Source organism: Danio rerio, chromosome 21, assembly GCF_052040795.2.
Source record: "Danio rerio strain M-AB ecotype USA chromosome 21, GRCz13ab, whole genome shotgun sequence".
Lineage (NCBI taxonomy): Eukaryota > Metazoa > Chordata > Actinopteri > Cypriniformes > Danionidae > Danio > Danio rerio.
The window spans coordinates 3469674-3487500 of NC_141041.1; the positions used below are offsets into that span (position 1 = coordinate 3469674).

The 17827-nt window shown below is 36.7% G+C and overlaps 1 protein-coding gene and 1 long non-coding RNA gene across 17 annotated transcripts in view; both read left to right on the forward strand.

The window, feature by feature from the left end:
* The window catches only part of LOC147838686 (uncharacterized), a 1589207-nt gene that overhangs the window by 1379679 nt on the left and 191701 nt on the right, over nt 1-17827 (forward strand). The gene's annotated exons all lie outside the window — the stretch shown is intronic.
* Nucleotides 1-17827, forward strand: part of sema4d (sema domain, immunoglobulin domain (Ig), transmembrane domain (TM) and short cytoplasmic domain, (semaphorin) 4D) — a 147627-nt gene that overhangs the window by 115365 nt on the left and 14435 nt on the right. For 7 of the 16 annotated variants that reach the window (XR_015519778.1, XM_087300486.1, XM_087300483.1 and 4 more), the window contains 7 exons: nt 1266-1441; nt 4502-4658; nt 6286-6508; nt 9240-9355; nt 10574-10743; nt 10926-10972; nt 12579-12917. Coding sequence is in view for 12 of the 16 variants with exons in the window: in XM_087300486.1 (XP_087156612.1) it covers nt 1266-1441; nt 4502-4658; nt 6286-6508; nt 9240-9355; nt 10574-10743; nt 10926-10972; nt 12579-12917 (1228 nt within the window). In the remaining 4 variants the exon portion in view is untranslated. Of the gene's footprint in view, nt 1-1265; nt 1442-4501; nt 4659-6285; nt 6509-9239; nt 9356-10573; nt 10744-10925; nt 10973-12578; nt 14806-17827 lie in introns of those variants that run through there. The other 9 variants (XM_087300479.1, XM_087300476.1, XM_087300478.1 and 6 more) reach the window with 2 other exon arrangements.

Below are 17827 nucleotides of genomic sequence, written 5' to 3' on the forward strand. Positions count from 1 at the left end.
GCATTTAAAAAAAGTTTTTAAACACTCTATTAGTTTTTTCGGAACTTTTAACATGTACAAAACAATGGTATATTTGGTGTTAAAAAAGTATATTACTAGCAGGTGATACAAGGTATGTAAGTTTTAGATATTTTTTTTATTACAAAGCAAACTTAAGTTTTTCTACTGAAGAAAACAATTATAGGAAATACTGTGAAAAATGTGCTTTCTCTGTTAAACAGCACTTTATTAAATATATTTAATCTGACCAAAAATACAGTAAAAACCATTAAATATAGATTTTTTATAAATATAGAAGTCTTTATTTTTTTTAAGGAATTTTTAACATATACGAAACAATGGTATTTTGCAATGGTTTATTTGGTGTACAAACAATGGTATATTACTAGCAGGTAATAAAAGGTATACAAGTTGTAAATTATATATATATATATATATATATATATATATATATATATATATATATATATATATATATATATATATATATATATATATATATATATATATATATATATATATATATATATATATTGCAAGTTAAACTAAATTAAATAAGTTTTTTTTTTTCCTGAAGAGAATATACAATGGAAAATACTTTGAAAAATGTTCTTGCTTTGTAAACATCAATTTATTAAATAGATTTAATCTGACCTAAAATACAGAAAAACCATGAATAATTACATATATTTCTTAAGGGGGATAATAATATTGACCTTAGTGGTTTTAAATGGATTTAAATATTATTTTTATTAAACTACAGACTAAAAGCAATAAGACTTTCTTCAGTGACTTTCTCCAGAAGAAAAATATAATGGGAAATACTGTGGAAAATGTCCTTGCTGTCTATTAAACATCACTTTATTAAATACATTTTGTCTAACCCAAAATACAGTACAAAAAACAATAGGAATATTTCTATTTCTTAAGGGCGCTAATAATATTGACCTCAGCAGTTTTTGCATTGTTAAAACAAATGATGTTTTTATTTCAATGCACACTAAAAAAATAAGACGTTCTCCAGATAAAGTGAGAAATACTATGAAAAATGCTATATTTAATGTGTCCAAAACAATTAAAAATATTATTTCAGTTCAAAATGTCTGTTTTCTTGCTGAATATATTGTAAAATCTTATTTATTTCTGTGATTCAAAGCTGAATTTGCAGCATCATTACTCCAGTGTTCAGTGACTTTGAGTTCCACTTTTATGTTTTTTAACCTCAGGGTTTTGTCTAAAGTGTTTGTTTGCTCTCGCTTTATCAGGGGGATCTGGGTGGCCAGCGGACCCTGCAGAAGAAGTGGACGTCGTTTCTGAAGGCCAAGCTGGTTTGCTCAATGCCGGAGCTCAACTTTGTCTTCAATGTGGTTCATGATGTGTTTATTTTAAAAGCCCCACACTGGAGAGACACCGTCATCTACGGGGTTTTCACTTCTCAGTGGTGAGAAATAGCGTGTGTGAGTGTGTGTGGTTACCCAAGATTCCAAAAATATAGTGCAAAAGTGTTTTGCTAATGTTTCTGTTAAGCAGTGTACTTTGTCAGATACAAGAAAATGTCAGTGGTGAGAATTTGTGAGTGTTTGTGTGTGCAAGTTATATGTATGCATTTGTGTGAGAGAGTGAGTGAATGAGTGAGCTGGTTCCAGCCTATATAAAGGCAACAGTAAGTCAAATAAGCACTCGTTACAACCGAGCTCTGCAGAAGAGCATCTCTGAACACACAACACGTCCAACCTTGAGGCGGATGGGCTACAGCAGCAGAAGAGCACACCGGGTGCCGCTCCTGTCAGCTAAGAACAGGAAACTGAGGCTACAATTCACACAGACTCACCAAAACTGGACAATAGAAGATTGGAGAAACGTTGCCTGCTCTGATGAGTCTCCATTTCTGCTGACACATTCAGATGGTCGGGTCAGAATTTGACATCAACAACATGAAAGCATGGATCCATCCTGTCTTGTATCAACGGTTCAGGCTGCTGGTGGTGGTGTAATGTTGTGGGGGAGATTTTCTTGGCACACTTTGGGCTCATTAATACCACTTGAGCATCATGTAAACACCACAGCCTACCTGAGTATTGTTGCTGACCCTGTCCATCCCTTTATGACCACAGTGTCTCCTTCTTCTGATGGCTACTTCCAGCAGGATAACGCTCCATGTCATAAAGCACGAATCATCTCAGACTCTTTTCTTAAACTTGACAATGAGTTCACTGTACTCAAATAGCCTCCACAGTCACCAGATCTCAATCGAATAGAGCACCTTTGGGATGTGGTGGAACAGGAGATTGGCATCATGGATGTGCAGCCGACAAATCTGCAGCAACTGTGTGATGCTATCAAGTCAATATGGAGCAAAATCTCTGAGGAATATTTGCAGTAACTTGCTGAATCTATGCCACAAAGGGTTAAGGCAGTTGAGCGTGTGTGTGTGTGTGTGTGTATCTATGCATGTGTGTGTGTAAATCACGGCTTAATTTGTGCAGAAACATGGTGATTCAGATCCGGCACCTCCTTCCCCCTCAACCGCCCTCCTTCCCCGTCCACTGTTCACTTTCACTTTCTTCTGCGACTCCCTAACCCTCTTCACTTTCTTCCGAGACTCCCCAACCCCTCCGTTATCCTATGCCAACACGGGGAGAACATGCAAACTCCACACGGAAATCCCAACTGACTCCATCAGGACTCGAACCAGCGACTTTGTTGCTGTGTGGCCATAGTGCTACCCACTGCGTCACTGTGTCACCCAAGAAAGTCAACATAATATTTGAAAATATTATTATTATTATTGATGTATTATCACTCTAAGCTGTCAGTCGACTACATAGCAACAAAACAGACAAACCTAGCAACCATTTAACAACAGCAATATTTTAGCATCAGAACATCGTAAAGACACTGGAATTGGCTCGTTTTGCTCATGCTAGCCAATGGGACTTACTGTATGTTACACATGCTAGCAGTGATTAGCTACATGCTAATAATGATTATCTAAGTGCTATAACATGCTAGAAATGCATGCCAAGTAATGAGATTTAATCAAACGTGTAAATGAAGCTTGACTAGTAACAAACCAGCATACCCTAGCAACCACTCAGAACACAATAGCAACCACCTAGCAACGGCTAGACATTAGGGTTGATTTATATCATTCATATTGACAAGAAGATTTCCTGTATCACCACTCTAAGCTGTCAATCGATGCATAGCAACAAAACAGCCTAACCTAGCAACCATTTAACAACAGCGTTATCTCAGCATTAGAGTATCGTGGAGACATGGGGATTGGCTTGTTTGGCTTATGCTAGCAAACAGGACTTCCTGTATGTAACACATGCTAGCAGTGATTAGCTGCATGCTAATAATCTTTCGCTGGGTCTATAACATGCAGGAAATGCTTAAGATTTGATCAAACCTGTAAATGAGGCTTGCCTAGTAACAACCCAGCACACCCTGGCAATCACTCAGAACACCATAGCAACCATCTAGCAACGCCTAGATATCATGGTTAATTTCTATCACTCATGTTGGCAAGAAGCTTTGATGTATCACTTAAGGCTGCCAATAGACTCATAGCAACAAATCAGATGAACCTAGCAACCATTTAACAACAGTGATATCTCAGCATCAGAGCATTTTAGTGACACAGGGATTGGCTTGTTTGGCTCATGCTAGCAAACAGGGCTTCTTGTGTTACACATGCTAGCAGTGATTAGCTCCATGCTAATAATGGTTAGATAAGTTCTGTAACCTGCTAGAAATGCTTGCTAAGTATTAAGATTTGATCAAACGTGTAAATGAGGTTTGGCTAGTAACAACCCAGGGTACCCTTACAACTGCCTAGCAACACATATCTTTTCAATTGGCAAAAAGTGTTAATTTATCATCGCTCTAAATTGTCAATCGACGCATAGCAACAAAAAAGTCTAACCTAGCAACCATTTAACAACACCGTTATCTCAGCATCAGAACATTGTAGAGACACAGGGATTGGCTCTTCTGGCTCATGCTAGCAAACGGGACTTCCTGTATGATAAACATGCTAGCAGTGATTAGCTCCATGCTAATAATGATTAGCTAATTGTTCTAAAACGCTAGAAAAGTTTTGATTAAACATGCGCTTGCCTAATAATAATCCAGAGTATCCTAGCAACTGCCCAGCAACACCCTAGCCACCCCTAGCAGTAAATTAGCAACACCCTAGCAACCACTTAGCAACCGCTGTGCTTCCTGTCAGCTGCCTTTGAGTCCCAGTGCAGTCAAGTTGGCTTTCTCAAGCCATCAAAGTTTACTTTAGCTTCTAGTTTACTCATGTTGTAGACTTGAGTGTGTCAACAGTAATTGTTTTTAGCTTGTGTGGTATTTAAAACCACTTGTTCCAGTTTCATTCATCATTTTCCACAATGAGTCATAAAATCTTCTGACTGCACATCAAAATCAGATAATTCAGTATGCAAATGTGGGTATTTTGACCAGAAGTTTGCTTGTTTGTGTGTTTCAGGGGGAATGTAGGTCTGTCGGCGGTCTGTGCGTATAACATGAGCTCAGTGCATGAGGTTTTCTCCAGAGGAAAGTACATGCAGAAGGTCACGGTTGAACAGTCCCACACAAAGTGGGTCCGCTTTAATGGAGCGCCGCCCAGTCCCAGACCTGGAGCGGTGAGTGTTTCTCCAAAACATGGCTTTGTGGTGTGTTTAGGTGTCAAGATTAGATTAGAGGAGGAGAGAAGGATTAGTCATGTAAATAAAAAGTAGAAAATATTTAAATAATTATATAGTAGATAAATGGAGGGGGGGGGGGTGTCACCATATATCAAATTGAGTTACTATATATTAAGAAATGTAAATATTTCATTGAAATCAATTACAGTTTAAAATTAATAATAACATTTGTTGAAATTATTAGATGTGAAAACAATAATTTAATTAGTATTATATTTAATAAAATAACTTTTATAGAAAAATAAAAGCACAAATTTTATTTATTAAATGTATATATAAAAACATAAAATACAACTAAATAAACTAAATTATATTATAATAATTATAATGCATATATATGAGTTTGGTCTGATAGTTTTAAACGGATAGATAGTCAGATGGATGGACAGACAGACAAATGGACAGATAGATAGAAAGATGGATAGAAGGATGGACAGACAGACAGATGGACAGACGGACAGACAGACAGACAGATAGACAGATAGATAGATAGATAGATAGATAGATAGATAGATAGATAGATAGATAGATAGATAGATAGATAGATAGATAGATAGATAGATAGATAGATAGATAGATAGATAGATAGATAGACGGATTGAAGGATAGATAGACAGATTGAAGGATAGATAGACAGATTGAAGGATAGATATACAGATGGATAGAAGATAAGATAGATGGACATGGAAAGATAGAAGGATAGAAAGACAGACAGATGGACGGATAGAAATACAGACGGACGGATAGACTGACATACAGATAGATACAAGGATAGACACATGGAGAGATAGATAGACAGACAGACGGATAGAAAGACAGACAGACAGACAGACAGACAGACAGACAGACAGACAGACAGACAGACAGACAGACAGACAGACAGACAGACAGATAGATAGATAGATAGATAGATAGATAGATAGATAGATAGATAGATAGATAGATAGATAGATAGATAGATAGATAGATAGATAGATAGATAGACGGATAGATAGATAGATTGAAGGATAGATATACAGATGGATAGAAGATAAGATAGATAGACATGGATAGATGGACAGATAGATAGATGGACAGCCGGATAGAAGTATAGATGGACAGATGGATAGAAGGATAAATAGATAGAAAGATAGACAGATGGATAGATAGACAGACGGATAGAAAGACAGATGCATAGATGGAAAGAGACAGATGGAACGACAGATAGATAGATAGATAGATAGATAGATAGATAGATAGATAGATAGATAGATAGATAGATAGATAGATAGATAGATAGATAGATAGATAGATAGATAGATAGACAGACAGACACACAGACAGACAGACAGACACAGGCAGGCAGACAGACAGACAGACAGACAGACAGACAGATGGACGGACGGACGGAAACAGACAGATAGATAAAAGAATAGTTGGATTGATGAATGGACAGATGGTTAATGTACAACGGATGGATGGATGAATGGATAGACAGACAGACAGACAGACAGATTGATTCATTCATATTCCTTAATCAGCCAGGCAGTCAGCTTTCTGAATCATTCATTTCTTTGTGTTTCAGTGCATCAATAACATGAACCGTCAGCAGAACATGAGCTCGTCTCTTCATCTGCCTGATAAGACGCTTCAGTTTGTGAGGGATCATCCGCTGCTGGAGGACCCGGTGCTGCCCATAGGAAACGGCCCTCGCCTCATCACTAAAGATGTGAACTACACACAGATCGCCGTGCAGAGGGTGCAAGCGCTCGACAACAGCATACACCACGTCATTTTCACAGCCACCGGTCAGTCACTTTCCATAATATTTGACTAGATATTTGTCAAGACACTAGTGTTCCGCTTAAAGTGACATTTAAAGGCTTAACTAGGTTCATAAGGGTAAAGTTAGTGTAATTAGGCAAATCATTGTGTAACAGTGCTTTGTTCTGTAGACAATCCAAATATAGCTTAAGGGGGCTAATAATATTGACCTTAAAATGCTTTTAAAACTGCTTTTATTCTAGACAAAATAAAAAATATTAACAAATTAATAATAATATCAGAAATACTGTGAAAAATTCCTGAATCTCTTAAACATCATTTGAAAAAATATTGAAAAAGGAAGAAAAAAATTATATAAAAAATGATAAAACTGTATATAGATACACTAACACAAGCCAGAAACAACTGGGGTTGAACCTAAGATCCAGGAGAAACAATGCGGTTTTCGTCCAGGCCGTGGCACCCTGGACCAGCTCTATACCCTCACTAGCGTGCTCGAGGGTTCATGGGAGTATTCCCAACCAGCCCAAATCGGTTTTGTGGACTTGGAGAAGGCATTCGAGCGTGTCTCTCGTGGCATTCTGTGGAGGAGGCTCTGGGAGTACGGAGTCAGAGGCGCTCTTTTAAATGCCGTCTTGTCCTTGTATGAACAGAGTAGGAGTTTGGTTCGCATTGCCAGCAATAAGTCAGACTTGTTTCCAGTGCATGTTGGACTCCAGTCACTCTGTCACCAGTTCTGTTCATCATTTTTATGGACAAAATTTCAAAATGCAGTCTTGGGCTGGAGGGGGCTGGTTCTTCAGCAAATTCTCCAGCATGATAGCGCTCTTTCTAATACTTCAGCCTCCTCATCAAAGTTCCTGAACGCAAAGAAGGTCAAGGTGCTCCGAGATTGGCCAGCCCAGTCGCCAGATATGAACATTATTGAGCATGTCTGAGGTAAGATGAAGGAGGAGGCATTAAAGATAAATCCAAAGAATCTTGATGACTTCTGGGAGTCCTGCAGGAACGCTTTCTTCACCATTCCAGATGACTTTATTAATCAGTGATGTGAGTCAGTGCTGAGATGTATGATGCAGTCCTCCAAGCTCATGATGGAGTCAGACACAATATTCATTCTGTCTCCACTGCAGCAGGACTTTATATTCTATACTGGACATAGGGTTGTAACAATATACCGGTATGACGGTTTACCACGATTTGAACGTGCACGATTATCATACCATGAACAATTGCATATCAACGGTTTTAACCCTTAAAGACCGAGACAGCCGCCCGCGGCTAAAAATAAGTATTGCTCTTAAATGTTTAATAACTTTTGATCCGCTGATCAGATTCATACAATTCAAAGATTGGCATAAAGAAGAGAATCTCAGCTTTCCAGTGCTGTATCACATAACATTCGCGGACTTTCAGAGGCTCCGGAATCAGTGCGGTTACGTCATCAAAATTTGACAACGCTGATTTGACAAAGAAACGCTCGTCACTGTGTCTCCGGACAAATCAGACATGATACATTGATGCATTGTCCCTCCTCCATGCCCAGATTGGTTCAAACTCGCTATATCACAACCAATAAGCATAGGTTTCACTTTTGTTTGTGGACCAAGCTTTTTGAACAACACGGAATGAGAGAAAGGCATACATTTCTGCGCGGCTAAATAAAACGCAAAAAAAAAAAGTTTTGCATGAAATAATTCTCATACTAAGTACTTTTGCATGCACAGCAGCACAGAAACATGACAAAACAGTGACACAGCAAAGACGAACTGCTGCTCTTGCTGTTTTCAAAAGACGCAAATGAAGGTGCAGCTGTTTGTCTGCATTGCAGACAACCAAATCCAAATCCATATCCACTGACAACCATATCCATGCTGGCACATAAAACCTAAGGATGTTCCATATTGAATCTAGTTTCGTTATGTAACTATTTATAGTATAGTAAATATTTATATATATTTTTACTGAGGATTTGCACCATGTTTATTTGAACTTTATTTGGACTTTGACACATTATTTATTATTTTCTTATTTTTATTTGTTCATTGTAAGTGATGTTGTTTATAGTAACTAAAAATATATTATTTGGAAAAAGTCAAATTTGCTTCACTGTTCTATTATTTTGTAACATTTGTAACATACCGTATACCGCGAAACCGTCAAACCGTGGTATTGTTTTAGACGATTATCATACCGTAAAAAATTCATACCGTTACAACCCTAACTGGACATTATTTCTGTTTAGTGAAGAGACTTTACTGTTCTAATTAAATTATTAAAATCAATACATGATCATATTTTATTGTGGCCTTTCATATAAGACACTTCTCATACCAGATGATCAATTAGAATTATAACTAGTTATTATTTGTTTCTCCTAAAACTTGGATAGCCGACAAGACTTTTGTCAGGTAGTGTTCTGTATGTGTGTGTGTGTGTGTGTGTGTGTGTGTGTGTGTGTGTGTGTGTGTGTGTGTGTGTGTGTGTGTGTGTGTGTGTGTGTGTGTGTGTGTGTGTGTGTGTGTGTGTGTGTGTGTGTGTGTTTAAACAAAATTATGATTATGCCTCCATAAAAGTATTTCTGAACAAATTTCCATATAATTGTATATCAGAGAGAGTTCTGTGAACTTAGAGTCTGCAAATGTCTTAAATCATTGGAAACGTACTATAAAATCTGAAAAGATGCTCTATAACAAGGTTTAATGGAGTGTTTTATTCGTGCGCTGACAGTGTGTTGTCGGTGTGTGTTCTCAGACAAAGGTTTCCTGCATAAGTCAGTGGTGTTGGAGAACGAGGTTCACACGGTGGAGGAGGTTCAGCTGCTGAAGAACTCAGAGCCCATCAAAACACTCCTGCTCTCCACAGACCAGGTACAAAACCCAGAAACACTTCATCTTCTCTTCTAGCAGAGCGTCTGAGCACTGCTGAATCATGGGAAATCAGATCCAGAGAAACCAGCTTTATTCACTGTGATTTCACAGCAGGAGGGAAGTTTCCATTTGATGGAGACACACAGTCTGACAGAGTCTGCTCCAGTTTCTTCTTTCTCACACATTTCACAGGCACACACACACACACACACACACACACACGCACACACACACACACACACGCACAGATACACACATATATTACAGACACACATGGATTGTTCTGAACTGTTTGATTCACTCTTTCAGACTCAGGATTGTTCTGAACTGTTTGATTCATTCATTGAGACTCAGGATTTTTATGAACTGTTTGATTCATTCATTGAGACTCAGGATTGTTCTGAACTGTTTGATTCACTCTTTCAGACTCAGGATTGTTCTGAACTGTTTGATTCACTCTTTCAGACTCAGGATTGTTCTGAACTGTTTGATACATTTATTCAGACTCAATATTGTTCCGAACTGTTTGATTCTCTTATTCAGACTCAGGATTGTTCTGAACTGTTTGATTCACTCTTTCAGACTCAGGATTGTTCTGAACTGTTTGATTCATTCATTGAGACTCAGGATTTTTATGAACTGTTTGATTCATTCATTGAGACTCAGGATTGTTCTGAACTGTTTGATTCACTCTTTCAGACTCAGGATTGTTCTGAACTGTTTGATTCACTCATTCAGACTCAGGATTGTTCTGAACTGTTTGATTCACTCTTTCAGACTCAGGATTGTTCTGAACTGTTTGATTCACTCATTCAGACTTAGGATTGTTCTGAACTGTTTGATTCACTCATTCAGACTCAATATTGTTCCGAACTGTTTGATTCTCTTATTCAGACTTAGGATTGTTCTGAACTGTTTGATTCACTTATTCAGACTTAGGATTGTTCTGAACTGTTTGATTCACTCATTCAGACTCATGATTGTTCTGAACTGTTTGATTCTCTTATTCAGACTCAGGATTGTTCTGAACTGTTTGATCCACTTATTCAGACTCAGGATTGTTCTGAACTGTTTGATTCACTCTTTAAGATTCATTGTTGTTCTGAACTGTTTGATTCATCCTTTCATATTTAGGATCATTTGAATCATTTCAACTATTTGATTCTCTCTTTCACGGTCAGAATTGTTCTGAACGGTTTGATTCTCTCTGTCTCTCAGGCTCAGTTTCTGTATGCGGGTTCAGACTCAGGAGTGGTTCAGTCACCCACAGCGTTCTGTCAGAAATACGGCTCCTGTGTGGACTGTGTTCTGGCCCGGGACCCATACTGCGCCTGGGACACTCAATCTAAAGCCTGTGTGAACATCTTCCAGAGCAAAGCTGATCCACGGTGAGACATCAACATTAACAACAGACCGTCTGTCTCCATGATTTCTCATATATTTACAGATGATCATATCACATGCATTTTCATTGTTGTTCATTTGGTTTTTCTGGAATATTTTACTCCAGATCAGTTAGCATTATCTCCTTCAGGCAGATGATTACTCTGTGTTATGTGTGTTTTTGCAGGAAAATGATTCAGAACCTCAAAGGGGATGCTGGGATATGTCCTCCAGGTGTGTAATTGTGTAAATGTTACTTGTATTCAATACACTTTGAGTTGCATGAGTGAACTGCAGTGGAAGAGACTAACAACAACACATGAACTTTTAAAACAACACAATACTGAAGTTTTCATGTAATTTTAAATCCATATTTGCTGGAATAACCCTGATTATTTACTCTATTATCTTACCAACTGTCATAAAAATAAATGATATAATTCTATTAATGAAAATAAATATATTTTTGTATAATGAGTTATTATGATGGTAAATTATATATTGAATATTACTACATGTGTTGCCATGATTATAGCTAATGCTGCTGATATGGCATTAAAACATAAGTAAGTAAATAAGCAAATAAGTGAGTAAATATGTATGTAAATATATAAGTAAATATGCAAATGAAATGTAAATAAATATGTAAATAAATAATTAGTAAATATGTATGTAAAAACATAGGTAAATAAATATGTAAGTATATATGTACATAAAATAATAATATATGTAAATTTGTAAGTAAATATGTCATTCAAATAAAAATGAATAAATATGTAAATAAGTGAAGATGTAAATAAAATAATAAGTAAAATAATAAGTAAATAAACATGTAAATAAGTGAATATATAAATAAAATATTAAACAAAGTAATTATGTAAGTAAATATGTAATTAAAATATTAGGTAGATAAATATATAAATAAGTGAATATGTAAATAAAATGATGAGTAAATATGTAAATACATAAGAGAATGAGTAAATAAGTAAATAAATATGTAAATACATATCTAAATACGTATGTAAATAAGTAAATAAATATGGAATTAAATAAATATGTAAATAAATAATATGTAAATATGTAAGTAAATATTTCATTCAAATAATAAGTCAATAAATATGTAAATAAGTGAATATGTAAATAAAATAATAAAAATATAAATAAATAAGAGAATAAATAAATAAGTAATATGTATGTAAATAAGTAAGTAAATATGCAAATACATATCTCAACAAATAAATAAATAAATACATATCCAAATAAATATGTTAAACAAGTAAATAAATATGTAAATACATATGTACATAAGTAAATTTGTAAATAGATATGTAAATAAGTGAATATGTAAAAAAATATAAATATGTAAATGCATATGTAAATATATCAACAATAAGTAAATGAATAAAAAATATGTAAATAAAATAACAGATAATATGTAAATATTTATGTAGATATGTAATTAAAATAAAGAGTAAATAAATATGTATATAAGTGGATATGTGAATAAAATTGTAAATAATAAGTAAATATGTCAATAAATAAGAGAATAAGAAAATAAGTAAAGTGTATGTAAATAAATATGTAAATACAAATCTAAATAAGTAAATAAATATGCAAATACATACATAAATAAGTGAATATGTTAGTAAATATGTAAATATATATGTAAATAAAATAACAGATATGCAAATGAATATGTAAATTTATATCAATAATAAGTGAATCAGTAAATAAGTAAATAAATGATTAAATATATTTTTCTGTTGCTCAGTAGAAGGTTTGGAATATCTTGATATAGCCTGAATCGTCTCTTTAATTCTGAAAGTTGTCTGTCTCTCAGTGTCTCCTCTGGCAGTGAAGGATTATCCGCTGCTGTTGGTGAAGCCGGGTGCTTCAGCTGACCTGCCGTGTCGAGTTCAGTCAAACCGAGCTCAGGTCTTGTGGAAACTCAACAATCAGCTTCTCAGTGACTCCTCTTCACGCCTCCTCCTGATGTCCGAGAGCGGTTTACTGCTGTACAGCGTGACTATGGAGGACGCGGGACGCTACGAATGCTGGTCCGTCGAGTCCGCCGCGGGACAAAACTTCAGCCGTGTGGTGTCCGGATACATTCTGCGCTTAGACCTTCCCGAGAGCAAATCTGCACAGCTGACCCGCGAGCCCACTACGACCTCAGAAGGTAATAGTGTTAATAATAATAACAGCCCGGTGACGCCTGGACTAACGTCAGCGCCTACAGATGCCCCGTCACTAACAACTCCACCAACCTCTGCCATTAAACCCAAATCCAACATCCCTCCAGAGGTCAGTAACTCGCCCGCACGCACTGAAACGATAGATCCTTCTGCCAAATACATCCAGCATGATAACAGCGCCGCCCTGCTGGCTCTTTTCCTGCTGTTCTTCCTGCTGTTTCTGGCCGCGCTCCTGTATAACTGCTACATGCAGTATCTGCCGGCTCCGTGTCTACGGCTGCGCTCCGCTCTGCTCGGATCCAGTAAAAAACCGCAGGCCGAATACGCTGCATGCGAAGCCGGTCTGATGGAGAAAACTGATCCAGCCAATCAGATCGCAGCTCATCCGCTGCGTGCACTCAGAGACACTGGATATGAAACGGAGCCGGAGGCGGAATTAGGAAACGGCGCTGTTCGGTCTAATAGTTTCGATGAGAGTCCGTGTAAAGATCGACCGTTTGATATCGACTGTGCTTCACAGCCTATTGAGTTTGCAGATGCAGATGCAGACGCTCCGTGATGATGATGCGAACACTTTAATAACCGCATTCCAAATTGGAAACATTCCATACCAAATTGGTACGTTTGAGTGTCGTTTTTGGAATTTGGAATTCCGGGTTGTTTTTGAATGTTCTTCAGGATCGTTTAAAGTGTTTATTTCCTCCGTGTTTTTGGCCTCGTTTCAAAGTAAACTCCCTTGAGTTCGATACACATTCAGCTTGGAAGCAAAACTGGTTTGGATTTTAAGTCTTACAGTACGTTGTTTATGCTAAATATTGTATTTATGTATTTATTTGTTTTGCATTTTGGGTTGAAATGTCAAGACACTTTTTTATGTTTTATTTTTTTTTTGCATAAAGATGACAATTTTAGGAGCATTTTTCTATTATTTTGTCCATTTGGATATGATTTCAGTCATGGTTCATGATTTTGATGCATATTAACCCTTGTGCGCTGTTTAAATGTACTGCCCTTTAGTCATGTTCAGGATGAAAACATTAAACATAAATTAAAAATGCATCATATTAATCATTTTTGTCTCATTGTTTTGCATAAATCTGTTTATCAGCCTCAGTCGTGATCAAAACTACTAAATTGTTTTGAAAATGACAGGATATTAACTCTTTAATTGGCAAATTCACTAATGATTTGGTGTAAAAACACACTCACAATGACGTATTTTCAGTATAAAAGGAATCGTGGACTGGATTTTTGTTTACCTTTTACCACAGTCTTGGACATGTGAATGATTAGGAACAACATTGGCTTTGTCGCATTGTTAGTCTTAATTTTGTCTCCCTGATTTACTGCTGGTGACTGTTTGTGCCCCATTGATTTCCATTATAAGCACATTTGATGGTGCATAAATGCACAGTCTTTGTTTTTGTTTACTCCATGTAGTTCTGAGAGCTGAGATACATATTTAGCTTTTCTCAGACACATCAAGGTAACTGCGTAAAGATCACTCTCACACTTTCAAACACTCACAGACGCACACACACACACACACACACACACACACACACACACACACACACACACACACACACACACACACACAGTTTAATATGCTGTTACACTCCATATAAAATCCAGAAACTAAGCTTTTTTGGCCTATCTAAAGGGTTAATGCTGCCAACTGATAATCAACTGTAAAAATGACACATGTGACCTCTTCCCAACAGGGAAAACCACCAAAATTTTAAAATGCATGATTAAATGATGCCATGGTTTTGTAATCAAGAAAATGTGGTTATAATGGAAGTCAACGGGGCAAAACAGCCACTAATAGTACATTAAGGAGAAAAAAAAATAATAAAAATCAATCAAAAACAATGCATTAAAGGCAATGTTGCCTCCACATGTCCGAGAATGTGATAACAGGTAAAAAAATCCAGTCCACAATTACTTATTATATTGAAAATACGTCATTGTGTGTGTGTTTTTCACCAAATCAGTGACATCATTTTTGAATTTGCCAATTAAAGAGTTAAAATCGTGTCATTTTGATCAGGACTGAGGTTGACAGATTTATGCAAAAAAAAAAAAAAAAAAAATATATATATATATATATATATATATATATATATATATATTTATCTGATGCATTTTACAGCAGTTTAATTTAGCGGATGCTTTCATCCCAAAATAACAAAAGGCAAATCAATTTTGCCCAAAGTGTATCGTTGAGTTTTTTTTTTTAAAGCATTTTATTAAAATATGTGTCGAAAAAAGATTTGTCACCTCTGCTAGATAAAACAGAGAGAAGGTTATGGCCAAATTAAGACACCCGAAATCACCTCAGTGTGTGTGTGTGTGTGTGTGTGTGTGTGTGTGTGTGTGTGTGTGTGTGTGTGTGTGTGTGTGTGTGTGTGTGTGTGTGTGTGTGTGTGTGTGAAAACATCCCTAACAGCACATAAGGTTAAAGTAATTAAAATTTTACTATGAAAAAAGAAATCTGTCTAAATGTATCTTAAATAATGTCACAAAGACTTTGAATTGTGATAATTTAGTTTGTGTGTGTATGTGTGTATTTATAACTCACAATTAGTAATATTGAAATCACACACACACACACACACATACTTGAGTCCTCTTGACAGACTCCTTAATGACTGATGACTAGTGAATATAAAAGTTATTATTAATATGTATGGTAGTTACATGAGAATTACTGTATTTGAATGCCATAACAATATTTGTTTTAAACATAATTAGTATTGTCTTTAATATTTGAAGTCATTTTGCTTCTCCGCTGAGTGTGTGTTGATGGAGGAACGTTTGGGTGTGTGTGGTGAAGCAGCCAGAAACACTGTGATGAGGAGGATTTCTGCAGCGGGCTCAGTTTCTGCTCAGTCTCAGGGTTTTCAGTGTGTGTGTTTGTGTGTGAAGAGGAAAAGCTCTGGAGGACTTTTAAAAAAAAAACAGAGCCGGACTTGTATGAGCTCCACACGAATTAAAACAACAAGACCAAAACCGTGGAACACTGTGATGTGTGTGTGTGTGTGTGTGTGTGTGTGTGTGTGTGTGTGTGTGTGTGTGTGTGTGTGTGTGTGTGTGTGTGTGTGTGTTCTTCATTGGATCTCTGTCTGAAGTTTAACATGCTAACCTGTTGTGTTTGTGTGCTAGAGGTGGAGAGACGCTCACTGCTTACATTTACAGGATCTTTCATTTATGACTGAACAGAAATTAACCTTTATTTGTTGTTGATAACCTTTCTTTGTTGCCTAAAAGCTCCATTTTTGTTGCATTTTGAAATTATTTATGGACTGATTTTGATGCCCACATAATAATACATTCTGATCCCGCTGGAGGATTTGAAAGACTGTTGTGTTTGTTTGTTTATTTTTTATGTTGATTTGTTATTTCCGCCTTTTTTCTACTCTGAAAAAAATACAATAAAGTATTATCTCTAAACTTTATTAATTTATATTTTAAATTGTTTAATTAGTTTTTTCATCTTGCCATCATCTTCATGACTTTTGATATAAATTTTCACTGCTTATCAAATGACTTACACGATATAACTAAAGAAATCTCCACTGTGCGGAGCGAGAGCACTTCTTAAACTGAACAGCGCATCATCGATGACGTAATCGTGCTTAGGCGTGAATGCAATGTGAGTGCGTGCCGTCTGGGAAGATGGGAGGGGGTACAAGTGTGCTTCAGCCTGATTCATGACAACTGTACATAGTGGGAGTACACCCTTAAAGTAATTCGGAATATATATATATATATATATATATATATATATATATATATATATATATATATATATATATATATATATATATATATATATACACACACACACACACACACTCAGGTCCATAAGTATTTGGACATCGACACAAATCTAACCAGCTTTGCCAGGTCTCTACAGCCACTGTTCCTGCTTATTCTTGGGGCATTTTCGCTTCAGTTTTGTCTTCAGCAAGTAAAATGCATGCTCAATCAGATTCAGGTCAGGTGATTAACTTGGCCATTGCATGACGTTCCACTTCTTTCCCTTCAAAACCTCTTTGGTTGCTTTTGCAGTTTGCTTTGGGTCATTCTCCGTCTGCACTGTGAAGCGTCGTCCAATGAGTTCTGAAGCATTTGGCTGAATATGAGCAGAAAATATAGCCTGAAACACTTCAGAACTCATCCTGCTGCCTTTGTCAGCATCACATCATCAATAAATACAAGAGAGCCAGTTCCATCGACAGCCATACTTGCCCACGCCATGACACTACCACCATTATGCTTCACTGCTTAGTATCATGAGCAGTTCCTTTCCTCCTCCACACTCTTCTCTTTCCATCACTCTGGTACAAGTTGATCTTGATCTCATCTGGCTCATGTTGTTCAGCACTGTGAAGGCTTTTTTATTCTGTCCTTCCTGTTTTTGAGGCACACCAATGGTTTACATTTTGTGGTGAACCCTCTGTATTCACTCTGGTGTAGTCTTCTCTCGATTGTTGACTCTGACACACATACACATACCTCCTGGAGAGTGTTCTTGATCTGACCAACTGTTATAAAAGATGTTTTCTTCACCAGGGAAAGAATTGCTTTGGTCGTCTACCACAGTTGTTTCCGTGGTCTTCCGGGTCTTTTGGTGTTGCTGAGCTTACCGGTGCGCTCTTTCTTTTTAAGAATGTTCCACACAGTTGTTTGGCCACACATTCCTGATGTTTTTGCTCATCTCATTTGGAAAATAATCTCTGATGGGTTTGTTTTGTGTCTTCAGCCTGAAGCTGCGATCACCCTGGGCTTTTCCTCCCATAGACTTCCATTCATACGCACGCGAATGCGTCAGACCGGAAACGCGGGGTCATGCGTCAAGTTTCGCAAGTTGCTGCAGTGCAAAGTT